Here is a 16,709-nt window from a genome sequence, read left to right on the forward strand (position 1 = left end):
CCATCAATCTCAGTCTTGAATATACTTAACGATTGAGCACTCACAGTTCTTTGGAGAATTCCAAAGATTCACAGTCATCTCAGTCCAAGATGGCCGACCCCTTACCCTGAGACTGTGACCCCCGAGTTCTAGACTCTCCAGCCAGGGGGGAAAACAACTGCCAATAATCGACCTTGCCAAACCCATAATTTATATGCTTCAGTGAGAGCACCTCTAAGTGCAAGCGAATAAAGGCCCATTCTACTCAAATTCTTCTCATAGGACAGCCCAGGAATAAGTTTTGTTTAGCTTTGGCCAAACGGACACGAGCGCTGAACTGTTGTCATGGTCTAAAAAAATCATGAGTTGATGTCAACCAACTGTTTCTTCATTCTGCAGCTGCTCTTATATTTGGCGACCATCCTCCAAATTGGAAGTATGGGGAGGGAGGCTATCTACCCAAAAAGCATTAACGATTCCAAAACCTACTCCAGGGGGTCAGTGCCGATGCATCAGGATCTCATGGAGAGAATGGTTGTTGCTGATGTTGACCAGGTCCAGAGATACAGAGGGTCACATGAGAACTGCTTCGTCCAAGGATTTACAACTGGTTGATTTGGGAAACTTGTCCTGCACTACAACTGGTGAGTAAACCATCTGTACAATCAGAGAGTTATATGATTTTGGACTCTTGTCAGTGAAATGTTGTTGCATCCCCTGTAAACTTGAGCTCATCCTAAACTCTGTTGCTCTGTATAGTAACACCCACCAAGCCCCATTCGTCACATCAGCTCCTGTTACTCACTGACCTACATTGGCTCCTGTTCCAGCAACACCACAATTTAAAATTGTCGCCCTTGTTTGAAATCCCTGCATGGTCCCCCCCTATCTCTGTAACCTCCTCCAGCCCCAACAACCCTCCCTACCTCTGTAATATCCTTCAGTCCCACAACCCTCTGAGATCTCTGCGGTCCTCCAATTCTGGTGTCATGTGCATCCCTATTTCCATCACTTCACCTTTGGTGTCTGTGCCTACAGTTGCCTAGGTCCCAAGCTCTGGAATTCCCTCCCTAAATCTCTCCATCTCTCTCTCTTTCCTCCATTAAGATGCTCCTTAAAACTGACCTCTTTGATTGATTCGTATGTGGTTTTGTATCTTGGAGTTATTCTTTGTTTTATAATGCTCCTGTGATGTGCTTTGAGAGGTTTCATTACTTTAAAGGCACTGTGGAAATATAAGTAGTTGTTGTTATTAAAGGCACTATTGAAAGGCAAGTTGTTGTTGCTGTGATTCTGTGGTTGAAATGCCAACTCCAGCCAGAGGTGGTGCTGTAGCCTGATCCCAGATATCTACAATTCTACAGTCAGCCACTAGGGGCCACACGAGGACATGTCCTATCATTGCTCTGTTCCCCCCCTTCCCTCTCTGATTCCCCTCTGGACCACAATACCCTCTCCTGGTAAGAATGAAACTCATCACAGGAATCATAAACCCATATTCTCCTGTTCACCCACACAGAACATTGAACTCCATGATGTGTTACATTGCCAAACTAGCCATTTATCTCCCATTCCCACTAAGGGCATTTCTTTTTAACCACATGATATGTGAGTTATGGAAGTGAAGAACTGAAATTTGCTGCCCGCTGCTTAAACTCGCACCAATTCCTGTTCAGCCATCACCCCGTGTACTTACTGACCTACATTGGCTCCGGGATCAGCAATGCCTCCATTTAAAAAATCTTCCCCTTGTTTTTACAAGAATACAAGAAATAGGAGCAGGAGTGGACCATATGGCCCATTGTCCATTGAGCCTGCTCCACTAATCAATACGATCATGGCAGATCCTGGGCTTCAACTCCACTTCCCTGCCCGATCCCCATATCCCTTGATCTATCAATAGACCAAAAACCTGTCCTTGAATCTCCTCAAATCCAGATTATCTGTGGTCCTCCAATTCTGGCCCCTTGGGCATCTCCAATTTAATTGCTCCAACATTGGTGGCTGTCTTCAGCTGCCTGGGCCTTCAGGTGCCTGGGCCCTAAGCTCTGAGATACCTACACCCCTCCACCTCGCTTTCCTCCTTTATGAAACTCCTTAAAACTTACCTCTGTGACCAAGCATTTGCTCAGTGTCATAGTTTGTTTTATAATGCTCCTGTGAAGCACCTTGGGATGTTTCATTACTTTAAAAGGTGATATATATATATATATATAAGTTGTTGTTATAGCTCCAGTGTAATAATTTGGGACATTTTATATTCTATTAAAAGCTCCATAGAAAGGAGGTTTGAAATAACAACAGAATGTGCCGGAAAGATCCAGGTCTGGCAGCATCTGTGGAGAGAGAAACAGAGTTGATATTTTGAATCAGATTTGACTCTTCTCCCGAACTGAAGCAAGGTGGAAATGCGATGGGTTTTATTCTGATGAAAAAGTGGGGAGGGGCTGAGTGCAACAAAAGGGAAGGTCAGGGATAGGTTAGAGGGTGAGGAAAATGAAATACCAAAGATATCATGGAACAAAAGGCAAAGGGAGTGATAATGATAGTAGTAGAGAAACAAAGCATTGGTCCAGAGTAGGTGTTAATAGCAGAATATAGGTCAGCGCTGTCTGAAAGCAAGACCATGAGCATAACATGTAAACTGGAAATTGGGGAAAAAGAAATTAAAAATGGAAGACAAGAGTTCATGGTCTGAAGTTGTTGAACTCAATGTTGATTCCAAAAGGATGTAAATTCCCTAATCGACCTAAAGGCATTTTACAGCCTCTGGGCTGTATATTGGGCTCTAAGCATTAATTCTGTTTCTCTCTCATTAATGCTGCCAGACCTGCTGAATTTTTCCATCACTTGCTGTTTTTCTTTTAGATTTCCAGCATATAAGTATTTTGCTTTTATTAAAGAAATAAGGTTGGTTGTTGATGTTAAAGGCTCCTTAGAAAGGCAAGTCGTCGTATAAGACCGAGGGTTGTGATTGTTGTTAAAGTGCTGTCCAAAGGCAAGTTGTTGCCGTGATGCTCTGGGTGAACTGCCAACTCTGGCCAGAGATGGTGCTGTAGCCTGATTCCCTGATATCAACCATTCTACAGTCAGCCAGTAGGAGTCACACAAGGACCACTCTTGTCATTGTTCTGTTTCCCTGTCCCTCTAGTTGTCAGCTGTGGCTCAGTTCATAGCACCCTCGCCTTTGAATCGGAAGGTTGTGGGTTCATGTCCCACTCCCGGAAACCAAGAACTGTGAATGTACTCGAAAGAGTTACAATCTGTGATTGTTGACAACTCGAAAGAGTTACTCCTCTATTCCCCTCTCTTCAAGAAGGAGAGCTGGGGGAAGGGAAATTCCAAGAGGATGAGGAATTGGTAATCGATGTGTTGGCACGTCAGGAGTGTTTGGTGAGGGTGTGAGTGATAAGGAAGCAGAGCGGAAACCAGGTTTGGTGAGTTGTGATGGATAGTGAGAATAGATCAGGAGGCCAGCAAGGAGAATGCTGGAATAATTAAATGGAGAGATCATAAAAGTTAGGATAAAGTTGTCTTTGGAAACAATCAAACAGTTTAAAAAAAAAATGAACAGGCTTAGAGTTATTTGCACTTGTGCTTTCACTTTGTTATAACCTACCTGTATCTGACCCATTTTTACTTGGAAATGGTTGAGTACCTCATTATTGTAAACCCTGAGATCATCAGTGGTTCATTGTTGGTGAATTGAAAAAAAAACACATTCTTATAGAACATTTCACAATCTCAGGAAAGAATTTTGCAGCCAAGAAAGACATTGTTCAAGTGCAGTTTGTTATGATCCCCAGCTGAGGTTACCACTGGACAAGTCTAATCCCATACTGGTACCCAGCTTGATAGATCCTAACTTTTATTTATTTGTTTAGATACGTGGAGAGGGGCTACTGAACAGAGTCACTGGAGTCAGCTGATGAACTTTTAACAAAAGAATAAAACATTTATTAAGCAAGAAAAGATGAACCATATTACAATATCCCTCACCCACAACTATACCTTTTATAGATATATACAGATTTGTAAGGATAACACAAGTTACAAAAACCTTATATTCTAAGATTCATAGTAAGTACACAGCCCATGTAAACCAATAGGCATCCTGTGGTCAGACACACCCACACCCTGAAACCAAGTGACAGATGCTCAACCAGATGCTATGGATTCCTCCTTAACTCCCCCCAGTGAGCCAACTAGTCTCACTGCACTCCGTCCTTCACATGAGGGTTTCCAATCTCCACTCTCCAAGAACTTGCTTTGGAATCTTGCCCCTAAACCAATGCATTCTCTCAGACGCCTTCTGCAAACGTTCACCTCCAGAGTGAACTCTCCTTCCAATGTTCCTAACCCCTGAGTCACCACATGCATTCAAGCTTTCTCCTATACACTCTCTCTCACTGTTCTCGCTTTAAGTCTGCTTTCTGCAGCTTTTGTCTCTTTAAATCTGAAGCTTAAATCTGGAACCTTTCTCTCTGCCCCTCACTCTTAATTCCACTCAACAGGACCTTTTCCAGGTTCTTTTCCTTCCCTTTGATTAGAAGGTCTGCTTGGCACTTTCTCCTGTTCCACTTCCCTGGATTTTGGGGTCTTTTCTTTAGCGTGGGACTGGCTATCTGTCCCCTTGGCTCCAGTCTCTCTTGGCAGCTACTTTCAAAACCAACTGAGCTTGAACAATTTCCAAATCAAACTGCTGTTTCTAGTTTCTTCTGTGTGTGCCTGCACGAGGGCCCTGCCTCACTGGACCCCTGTTGCTAGGTGACAGCCCAGTTTTTTTTACTCTTGTTTGCTTTACTTAACTTAGAGTTGTAAAACTCGCATTAGAAATGGAGGCACCTTTTAAAGTGAAACCAAAACTCAACTTGACCTTTTCTTAACCCACAAATACAGAAATAGAAATCAAACTTAAAATTTAAAGCTAAAACTCATTCCTAACACCTACAAATACAACTTAATTCATCCATCTCTATTTCCTAATACCTTTTCCTCTGGAGGAAAGAAAGCTTCACAACAGTGAAGGTTTCTTTACAATGGCCTCATATCTGCCTCACACAAACTTATCATAAACCTCTAACAATAACTTATTATATACTATACAAATAAATTTTCATTTTATTTCACAATTACACATCATATTTCACAATTACAAAAACGTACTTAAAGTCAATAAATGTAGCAAGATTAGTAGAATTTGCACATCATAGTATTATCATAACTCAACTAATGTTTATTTTTCTTCTTATCGCCAGTCTTTAACTCAGCAAAGAATTTTTCATTTAAGTCTACAGCCCAATTGTCCTTTTGTTAGCTGTTGGCATAATTCCATCTTCAGGCCCATTTTCCAAACTCAGATGTGGTAAATTCTCATTTCGATTTCGCAAAGTCAAAATGACAATTTTGTACATTAACAGCTCGTTTCTTCTCTGGTTGAAATCTCTTTTTGCCGTTTCAAGGGTGCCATCAAGATGCTGTATCAAGATATTGATACAAAAGGGTTTCATACTCCTGCTTGATTTGATCTTTAAACTTTTTATGATCTTGTTGTTTCTCACAATCCCATTTCGAGCAGGTCTTTTCCGCGTCTCTTTGGGCAATGTCAATTATATTCTCCCTGTGGAGTTTCATCGTTCGTTCCAACCCTTCAATTCTTTTGCATAATTCATGAACTATATCAGTCCACTCCTTTTCATGTTTTAGCTGGTCTTTTGCAACCTGTCCACTTGCCTGGATTCCAACTGCTGTATTTTGTACATTAGCACCGGCAGGCATTTGTAAATCAGTGTCTCTGTTCATTGACCTGAAAGTGTCATTTTGTGCTTTCAGTCTTTTTTGTTGAAATTCTTGATTTCCAATTCTGCAGGCACTTTAGTTGTTTTCATATTGTCCATTACCGAGGTTGATATATTAGTAATTTTACTTGGATCAGTGCTTTGCTCCACTGAACCACAATTCAGCAAGAAATTTTTATTCACAGGAACAACTTTGGAACTGTGACACTCCACATCACAGATCTCTTTCATCCTCTCCAGTTTGCATTGAAGTTCAAGAAATTCATTGCTCTTTGCACAGCAAAGTTCTAACAGTTTGTTAGTTTTGGTTTTTAATTCTCTTTTAACATCAACCATTTATTCTGATTTACCAACAATTCCTTTTCCTGATCAAGGCATTTTCCATGATATTTCATAAAGACTACTGATGCTTGAAGTTCATCAAGTTTTAACTGAAAGTTGACTTTGGTTAAATTTGCTTCTACAAGTTTAACAGTTAGACATCTCAAGTCCTCAGTCAAGTGTTCGACTTTCTGTGACTGATTCTCAATTGTTCTCACACATTCTCTTCTTTCATTAACAAACTCCTCTTTCATACGTAAAAGTTGGTCCTCCACAGGTTTTCCTTCGATTTCTTGTTCTCGGCAATAAGCACCTCATTTTTGGCCACAGTAGTTTTCTGAAGTTGCTTAAGATCAGCATGATCAACGGCCTGCTGCAATACAGTTGTTGCCACATTGCTGTCTCCACTAGCCAAATCATTACCCAGAATAAAATCCACCCCTTCAATAGGTGATTGGGGAATAATTCCCACCGTAACAATTACATTTACAAAGTGACTTTGTAAGTTAACTTTACGCAAAGAAACAGGTTCATAAGTTCCATTAATGCCACTTATTAATAGTTTCTAGTTCATAAAACTACCTGGAACACAAATGGTATCATCAGCCACCATCAATGATTGATCTGACCCTGTATCTCCCAGAATTTTGATTTGTTAATTTATTTTGTTGGAGGAGCAAGGGAACACTTCTCCCTTCGACACAAAACATCCAGACCCTCTGTTATCCTGACTTCCTTCACCAGCAATCAAAGAAGAATTCTCTGGACTACCTCAAACCATCTCCTCCTTTCCTGTATGTTCTGAGGGAACACGTTTCACCCATATTCCAATTCCCTTTCTTTGTCTTCTCTTTCTCTTGCATATTCAAGTCGCTCCATTTGCAACTGGATCTTAGCTATCTCAGTTGACTCACCCCAGGGAGAACGTGGTCTCTGTTATCCCTTCCAGTTTTAAAGGCTGTGCCATTATCTCAAATATCTCTGCTTTCTTCACCCCTTCAAGTAATTCTAACTCCAACTTATCTGCCAATTCCATTAGCTTGCTCTCGGTAAATTTCTGTAAACCGGTCAGAGTTACATTTTCCATCTGTAGGAAAGTCAAAGCAACTTCCAATGCCCTTTTGAATTCCAACCTGTATAATACACTTTACAGCATCTCCAATGCCTCTTTGCCTCCACATACTCATTAAACAGGATTCACAGATCCCACCAAAAGTCAAGGATTTCCAATCCTACTTTATGGTGATAATCTAGAACCAATTATTATTCTGTGTCCAATCACCCACTGTCCGCATTTCAAATCCGGCTAGGGCCCTCTGTTGACTCTGTCTTTGAGTACAACTGATGTACTGAAGCAAATCAGTCTTACTCCCGGTAGTTCGTTTTAAGTCGACTTTATTATATCACATGGACTTACTTAAAAGCCAAAATAACTCTAAAAGCTTACACAGTTTGGAATGTATTGATACTACCCGTCCAAGAAGAGGTGATCAGTCTCTGGCTTGGTGGTAGATCTTGTTGCTGAGAGTCCCTGTCTCAGGGTCCAATTGGCGAGGGTCGTTCCTGCAGGTCTTCGCTGTCCATGTCTCCGAAGTTCCTCCTTTTATACAGTTGCACCCAGCATTGGGAACGTTCTCAATCACATCCTGATGTGAATCGTGGTCATCTGTTTACTAAGCGATAAGTGTAAAACAGGTTCCATCTGTTACACTGTTCCTTGTGATTAAGTTAGTTTCTCATTTATGTTGATTCATCCAGTGGGGAGGCGGGTGGGAGGTGGTTGGGGTGGGGTGGGGGGAAGAGGGGGGGGGGTGGGGTACCTTCTGTTCCCTGAGATCAATCGCCCCTTCCCCTTCAGCTGATGGTGCACATTCCATTCCTGCCACTACTTCTATGTTGACATCCTTTACCATCATGTTCCATGAATGTTGCAGCTTGCTTAGCCTTTCTGGCTACAGTCCCCCCCCACCTTTGATCCATTGGAAGGGTACTGCAAATGGATCACTTGCACACACCTTCTCTAAATAGGCAGTATCATCACCCACCCCCAAACCATGCATGGTACATGGATGGTTTACAACAGTTACATGGTTCACGACTATTTATCGACAGACCAGACATTTTCGTTAATCAATCAGTCCCTTTTCAGCACATATAATTCCATATCTAACTTCCCTTCCATCTGAATTTTCCAGCGTTTGAGCATTAGTACAAAATACGTTAAGCATATCAAAGTACAAAATATCAAGATTACAGCAACATGAGAAACAATTCTTATCCATGGATAAATTGTACATTTGTCCCCCCAATCCCAAATATCATCCCACCAATTACTCTCCTTAATACTGCTAATATCCTTAGCTTTCCCTGCGGTATTTTGTTCAACTTCTAGGTAGGTCACAAAGGTTTTAGTTAACTCCTCCTTTATTCTCGTCAAATGTTCGGGCAATAACTTGATTTCTGTCAAGTGGTTTTCCTTATAATTTTTAAGTTTCCCTTTTATTTCTTCCGTTACATTCACATCAACTGCTTGTCTTTTATGAATGTCTACTAACTCTATCCTCCCTATCCTAGTTGGGACGTCCGGTTGCAAACAGAAGGTGGCCCCATTAATTGGGCATCTTAAGTGCCCATATTGAAATATTGCTTCTTTGGTGGTCACACAGTACACTCCTCTGCCCGTGTATCCTATTCGGGTGGTACTACCTATTGTTCTTCTCGCTACCAAAGTGCAATTCAGCATTCCCTTTGCTTTAAATCCACACAGGGCTCCCTCATTCGGATATATCTGGTAAGAACATATGGTGGTTTTGTCTGTTCCCTCGCACCTAAATAACTCTGATCCCACTGTAGTTCCATTCATTTCTATTGCATAGGCTTGTGTGGCTTCGTGTTCTATGCTTACCCCATCTGTGATGACTCCTATATTGTCCACGGTGAAGACTCGCTTCTCTATGGTGTTTTTCGACACTGTAGGAATTCACAGCACCATTCCTATTGCACTTTCAGTACTTCCCTTGCAATCTTCATCAAACCACGCTTTGGTTAGTTTTCCTTAACTCATAAGTCATCAGGTTAGGATTAGATTCTCTGTTCATTAAATTCTGCAATTGTTCATTACCTATCCATGATGGGACGCCTCCTTTATTAACGTGTTCCAAATTTTCTCTTAACTGTTCAACCATCCAATTTCTGTAGATACCACAAAGAGTTCTGTTTTGTCCCCTATTGCTGATATTCTTTTGCCTCATTATTAATTGGTTTATCGTCTTAGCATGTCCCCCTAGTACTCTGACTATTTCTTCACTTGCCAATGTTTCTTTCTGTTCAGCCTGCGAACTTGTCCTCTGATTTTCATTTAATCTTTCCAATACCCCTTTCACTTGCCTAATCAACATTCTCAACTTAGTATCCAAATTTACTAAGTCAAGGGTGTTTACAGTTGACATCCCAGCACCATAGGCTGACAGGCTGGTCTCTATTAGGCCTCATCTCTTTCTGCTATGTCCCCCTTGCCCTATCAAATTCTTGTCCTATTTCTTAGCCCAATAGTATTTTAGTCAATGACAGAAACAGTTTCTTTTCAGTATCCGGACACCAGTCGAGCAGTTGGATAGCACTAATATTCAACACCACTGGTATCAACTCATGATGTACATTATCATACAGCCTCTGTTCTGTTGCTCTTAACACAATACCACTGTCAGGTCCTGGAACAAGAACTGGGCATGACAATGGGTTTACAGGAGTTGTGGTCAAGACTCTTGTCATGGTTGGTGCTGTGGTAGTCGTCATGGGAGGCTGATAGCATACTTCTTGCTTCCGTTTCTGTCTATCTATATATCCTATCAGAGAGGCTATCGTAGATGGCAGAGTGTCTGGAGTGGTTACCTTATAACACGAAACATTGACACATTTTGTGTTTTCCCAACACTGAACTGTGGCTGGACTGCTTTTTGTACTCTGGGTAAAATTAGGACACAGGTGTGTGTTATTATGTAATTAAGTATGAAGGGTTTCCTAGGCCTCTCTGAGTGTCAATAGCAGTAATGTTTGGGCTCAACTGTAAAGTATTGGGCTCAATAGGACACATAAAACATACAGGGGTACTTTTTTCATTCACCATTAATTTCGATCCACGGTATGTTCCCAATCCCTTCCAGTGTAAGTTCACGGATTGTTCTCGGTTGCTACTGACTCCAACCATTCCAAAAATTGCTAGAAGAAATATCACTCCTTTCTGGATCATACTGATTGATCACTTCAATTATTCAATCTGGAAAATAATCAATGTAACATCTGCTCTTATCTACAGTTCGTACTACAGCCAATTAACCTGGCTGAGGTCAACGGTATCATCCAGGCGACTTAAATGCCATTTTCTCTGTAAACGAGTCCAAGACGGGGACATCAGTATCTGCTTAGGCTTCCTTTGCTTTTGGCCCTGATTCCGGGGTGGTTGTTGTTGGGCCCTTTGAGCGTTCCTTGTGGCCCTCCCCGCTCGCAGCACTTGTGGCGGTGGTTGAGGGATAGGGACCGGAGACAATGTTTCCCATGCGTCCGTCAGTACATGATGCTGGTGGCTACTTTACTTGCCAAACAATTTTAATTGGTTTACATGATACCACCCCATTTGGCTGGAGTCCAGCAAAACCTTGTATACTGTTGGGCTTGCTTTGTCCACTATGGAGTGGGGACCAAAGTATTTAGGGGACCAAGAATGTGCCTGGCTGGTAGAGCTGGAGCATAACTCTCTGTCCTATGTCATATTTGACAGGCTTCGCTTTGCCATCAAAATATGCCTTACTCTATCTCTTCTCCTTTCCCATTTTTGACCATGACAGCCATTTGTGCAGCCTGGACATTGTCCAATAACTGTTGCACGGCTTTCCTGTGACTGAGAGCCATCAGTTCAGGTTCTGAGAGGTTGAGTCGCACGAGGGCTTCAATTCCTCTCATGGGACGCCCTGTCATCAGGACATGAGGGGTAAAACCTGTTGAGCTCGATACCATGTTGCGTACCAGCATTAGGACAAAGGGTAGGACCATATTCCAGGTGGAATTGTTCTGTTGTTGGACAGTTTCCCGAATCATGCCTTTCAGGGTTCTATTCATCCTCTCCACTATAACACTAGCTTGCGGACGGTAAGCTATATGGAATTTCTGATTTATTCCCAATAAGGCCATTACATTTTGCCTGACCTGGGCGGTAAAATGGGTACCCTGGTCGGACTCAGTACTATGTGGGAGTCCCCATCTGGTGAATACTTGCTGCACCAATATGTTGGCAGTTAATTTAGCTGTATTAGTCCTGGTGGGAAATGCTTCAACCCACTTGCTAAAGGTGTCAATGATCACCAGGATGTATTTATATCCCCCCCTTGCATGGTGGCAGAAGGCCTATATAGTCTATTTGCAAATTCTTCCAGGGTCCATTTACTGGTCTAGTGTGTCTAAGTTCTCCCTTGTTAGCATAATAGTCAAGGTTATTTTGGGCACACACCAAACACTTGTCCACATAGTATTTTACGTCCCTGTCTACATTGGGCCACCAACACAAGCTCAGTCGTTGTTTCTATTCCTTGGTGCCCCTGAATATTCCGGCATTGGTATATTACCTGGTTGCGGACTTGGGTTGGTACCACGCACCGTCCATCCTCAAGGACGAGTCTGCCCTCGATTTGCACCCTAGCTTTCCACTTGTTATATGACGTGGGGTATACTCCATCTCGGATTTGTTCTAGGTCATTACCCATACCTTGGGCCTGTATAAGGTCCTCAACTTTAGTCTGGGTTGACGATGACTGTGTTTGCTTGCTCACCTATTCGTGGTTGCCATGGTTCCCCTCCTCAGGCGCCTTGTTTTGCCAATTCATCTGCTCCTCTGTTCCCAGCAGGAGTGCGCTTTCACTTTGATTCTACCGTATTCCTGCCCTTGGGCTGTTTGGACAATGTATTTTAAGAGGGGCGCAGATGGCAAAAGGTTTACCGTCCGCTGATACAAAGCCCCTTGCTTCCCACAGGGGCAGGAAATCAGTTAAGCTGTTGCATACACACACGCTGTCCGAATATATGTCCCATTGGTGGGGGAAATTTGTCGGAGTGGCCCACCACATAAGCTACCGCGGCTAATTCGGCGTTCTGAGCGCTCATTTGAGCTGGCAGTTTTAAAGCAATCTCTGCTCAGTCTTCTGCATAGATGCCACATCCTGTTTTCCGAGCTCCGTCTTCCATCATGGAGGGTCCACCAACAAAAATATTCAGGGTCTGACTATTACTATTGACCCCCAAGCCCAGGCTTCCGCCCTTTTCGCTTCAGCACAAATGGTCCCTTGGGGTCACTTGCTGTCAATACCTGACACTCATGATGAGGCTCACTGCTATAACTGAGATTGTCAGCCAGAAAGGCAGGTGCTTTGATCTGCAATATCTCTACCCTGCAACATCAGAGTCCACGGGACTGTACGATTTTGGCTAACGGTACCATCCTCGATGTGTCCGACCAGCAACAGCTGGATGGGTGGGTATGCTCGGTGAGGACCATTAAGGGGTTCAAGGCCAATTATGTATGCGAAATGTTGTACCGCCCAAATGAGGGTGTCGCTCACAGACTCAAAACCCTTGTTCTACAGGGGTTAGAAAGCCGAGATGCATATGCAACTGGTCCGAGTCTCCCGTGGCCTTCCTGCAAGCGGACCGCCGAGATGGTAGAGTCCCGTGGCAGCAACCTCCAGAGCAAAGGGAAGTGCTGGGTCTGGTACCTGCAAGGCCGGAGCCTTGGCCAGGGCTTGTTTTAGTCCCAGGGTGGCCTGAGTGTGTTGTTCCGTCCACAGTCATGAGGCACCTTTCTTTAGAAGGTCTGACAGTGGGGCAGCTTTGGTGGCAAAACCATCGATATGGTTCTGGCAATATCCTACTAAGCCTGGAAAGGATCTGAGGGATTTCACATCCCCGGGGGAGGGGTAGTTGTAATATTGCCCTGATACGTTTAGTCTCACTCTCTCGTTCCCATAGGTATACCGTCATTCCCAAATACGTAACTTGGGATTTCATAATCTGGGCCTTTTTTTTTTGGTTAACTTTTGAGTCCCAAAGAGGCGAGGAGGGGCTAACAATTCACCGAGGAGCTGAAAATAATTCTCCCTCAGTGTCGGTTTGGAGGAGGAGATCATCAACGTATTGAATTAAACGTTCGGGTTGGTGAAAAGCTAGTGAGTCCCTGCGCTAATTCTGATGGAAGATCGAGGGGGAGTTATGAAATAAAAATATAAAGATAAAAACAAAAAACTGCGGACGCTGGAAATCCAAAACAAAAACAGAAATACCTGGAAAAACTCAGCAGGTCTGGCAGCATCGGCGGAGAGGAACAAAGTTGACGTTTCGAGTCCTCATGACCCTTCAACAGAACTAAGTAAAAATAGGAGAGGGGTGAAATATAAGCTGGTTTAAGGGGGGGTGGGGGTGGGGAGAGAGAAGTTGGGGGGGGGGTGTGGTTGTAGGGACAAGCAAGCAGTGATAGGAGCAGGTAATCAAAAGATGTCACAGACAAAAGAACAAAGAGGTGTTGAAGGTGGTGATATTGTCTAAACGAATGTGCTAATTAAGAATGGATGGCAGGACACGCAAGGTACAGATAGCTCTAGTGGGGGTGGGGTGAAATAAGACTAAAAGGGCATAAAAGGTATAGATTTAAAAATAATGGAAATAGGTGGGAAAAGAAAAATCTATATAAATTATTGGCAAAAACAAAAGGGAGGGGGAAGAAACGGAAAAGGGGGGTGGGGATGGAGGAGGGAGTTCAAGATCTAAAGTTGTTGAACTCAATATTCAGTCCGGAAGGCTGTAAAGTGCCTAGTCAGAAGATGAGGTGCTGTTCCTCCAGTTTGCGTTGAGCTTCACAGGAACAGTGCAGCAGGCCAAGGACGGACATGTGGGCATGAGAGCAGGGTGGAGTATTGAAATGGCAAGCGACAGGGAGGTCTGGGTCATGCTTGCGGACAGACCGAAGGTTATGAAACCCTTGAGGTAGACAGGTCCAAGTGTATTCTTGACCTTCAAATGGAAAAGCACATTTTATGGACAACCCCTTTGCAAAGGAATGGACCAAAAACCATTACTAATATCCAGAACGGTAAATATATCGGGCTTGTTTCACATAGTCTCAGGGCTGGTCGCCATCGTATGTGCGGTCAGCAGGATAGCCCTATTTAACTCCCAGTAGTCGATCGTTAGTTGCCAAGAGCTGTCAGGCTTCCTAACTGGCCAGATTGATCAGTTGTTTGTTGACGCCACAGGGCACAACACTCCCTGTTGTAACAGACTCGAAATTTCACTCTCTGCTTTCTTGGGGGAACCCGTTCCCGTGGTTCTGGATCGGGGCCGCCTATAACCGCCTCACCTATCATTCATTCGACTGCAGTGGGTTGCAAAGGTGGATCTATGCTTACCAATTGAGTTCTTGTACGTCGGGATCATCAGCCATGTCCGTAGGTTTAACCCAAAGTCCCCCGACTGTGCTAATTCTCTCGGGGTACGCCCCAGTGGGCACTTGCACGGGCACCCCCGCTACTTCGCCCCATTCGCCAAAATGCAGCCATTTTACTGGATCAAATGACAAATTACACTTTCTCATTAGGTCAGCCGAGAACGTACTCTGCTTCGGGGTGTAAATTCACTCAAATACTGCCGAGTGGTAACAAGACAAATCCCCCCCCAACCTGAGTTCTAGAGGGCTAGTCTCGAATCCCTTCTGTGAGTGTCCGGTGAAACCACTCAAGATGATTGTCCTTGAGGTGCATTTTGTCTGTCCCCTTATGAGGTGTCAGCTGTGGCTCAGTTCATAGCACCCTCGCCTTTGAATCAGAGGGTTGTGGGTTCATGTCCCACTCCTGGAAACCAAGAACTGTGATTGTACTCGAAAGAGTTGCAATCTGTGACTGTTGATAACTCAAAAGAGATTGTCTGTCCTCTTCCCAGTGCTTCTGTCCAGCGGGTCCCGGACCCTCCAATGTCTGATCGGCATATTCGGCCCTTTTGGTGGTTTAGGTACTCCCGGAGCACCTTCTCCCATTCTGGCATTTTACTGGCCATTTTACCTCCGTTTGTCCGCTATGTCGGTGGTTCAAGCATGGTTGTGACTTTAAGGCGATCACTTAACCGGACCACCCAGGGACGCCAAAATGTTGACTCTGTCTTTGAGTACGAACTGACGTACGGACAAACCAGTCTTACTATCGGTAGTTTGTTTTAAGTCAACTTTATTATATCACACAGATTTACTTAAAAGCTCTTTACCAGAATAATTCTAAAAGCTTACACCGTTTGGAATGTAATGATACTACCCGTTCAAGGAGAGGTGATCGGTCTCTGGCTTGGTGAGTCTCTCTTGTCGCTGAGTCCCTGACTCAGGGTCCACTTGGCGAGGGTCGTTCCTGCAGGTCTTCGCTGTCCATGTTTCCGAAGTTCCTCCTTTTATACAGTTGCACCCAGCATTGGGAACGTTCTTCATCACATACCGATGTGAATCGTGGTCATCTGTTTACTAAGCGATAAGTGTAAAACAGGTTCTATCTGTTACACTGTTCCTTGTGATCAAGTTAGTTTCTCATTTGTGTTGATTCATCCTGGCACCTCTAAGCTCAGTAAGGCTACAGTGACAGCCATGAGATAATTCTGTGAAAATGCAAGGCTAAAATAAGAACTAGGAGCTGCAAAGCAAGCAGTAGTTGAGCTACAGAAAGAAGTGTCAGATGAGAAACAGAAAAATCGGGGAGGGGGTGGTACCTTCTGTTCCCTGCAATCAACCGCCCCTTCCCCTTTTCCCATTTTCCCATTCCTGCCACTACTTCTATGTTGACATCTTTTACCATCATGCTCCATGGATGTTGCAGCTTGCTTAGCCTTTCCGGCTATGCCTCACTTTGTTATGGTCCCCAGCTGAGGTTACCACTGGACAAGCCCGATCCCAGGGTGGAACCCAGCTTGATAGATCCTAACTTTTATTTGTTTGTTTAGATATGTGGAGGGTGTAGCTGCTGAACAGAGTCACAGGAGTCAGCTGATGAACCATTAACAAAAGATTGGAACATTTATCAAACAAGAAAAAATGAACTTTATTACAAAAACTATCTTATACTCTGAGCTTCACAGTTAGTACACAGTCCATGTAAACCAATAAGTACCCTGTGGTCAGCCACACCCATACCCTGAAACCAAGTGACATATGCCAACTCAACCAGATGCTATGGATTCCTCCTCAACTCCCCCCAGACACTTGTCACACTGTGAGCCAACCGGTCTACTGCATTCCATCTTTCACATGAAGGTTTCCAATCTCTGCTTTCCAAGAACTCACTTTGGATTCTTCTGCCAAACTGACACTTTCTCTCAGATGCCTTCCACATGAGTCCACCTCCAGGGTTTTGAACTCTTCTTCCGATCTTCCTCTCCCCTGGGCCACCACATACATTCAAGCTTTCTTCCATGCGCTCTTTCTCACTGACTCAGCCATCAACAGCACACCACTGTTCACATGCCCATAGCAAAAGGTTACAGACTTTCAGCCCTCTCTTTGCACCTTCTGGTCTCTTGCAAGCTGTTCTCATTTTAAAT

General features: G+C 43.7%; 1 protein-coding gene across 2 annotated transcripts in view; it reads left to right on the plus strand.

Annotated features, from left to right (window-relative positions):
* The first annotated feature begins 378 nt into the window (after positions 1-378).
* The window catches only part of LOC144674379 (uncharacterized), a 55,216-nt gene continuing 38,885 nt past the window's right edge, over positions 379-16,709 (plus strand). For both annotated transcript variants that reach the window (XM_078535778.1, XM_078535777.1), the window contains exon 1: positions 379-623. Coding sequence is in view for 1 of the 2 variants with exons in the window: in XM_078535777.1 (XP_078391903.1) it covers positions 524-623 (100 nt within the window). In the remaining variant the exon portion in view is untranslated. The remainder of the gene's footprint in view (positions 624-16,709) is intronic.

This window comes from Cetorhinus maximus, unplaced genomic scaffold (assembly GCF_964194155.1).
Source record: "Cetorhinus maximus unplaced genomic scaffold, sCetMax3.hap1.1 HAP1_SCAFFOLD_645, whole genome shotgun sequence".
In the NCBI taxonomy this organism is placed as follows: domain Eukaryota; kingdom Metazoa; phylum Chordata; class Chondrichthyes; order Lamniformes; family Cetorhinidae; genus Cetorhinus; species Cetorhinus maximus.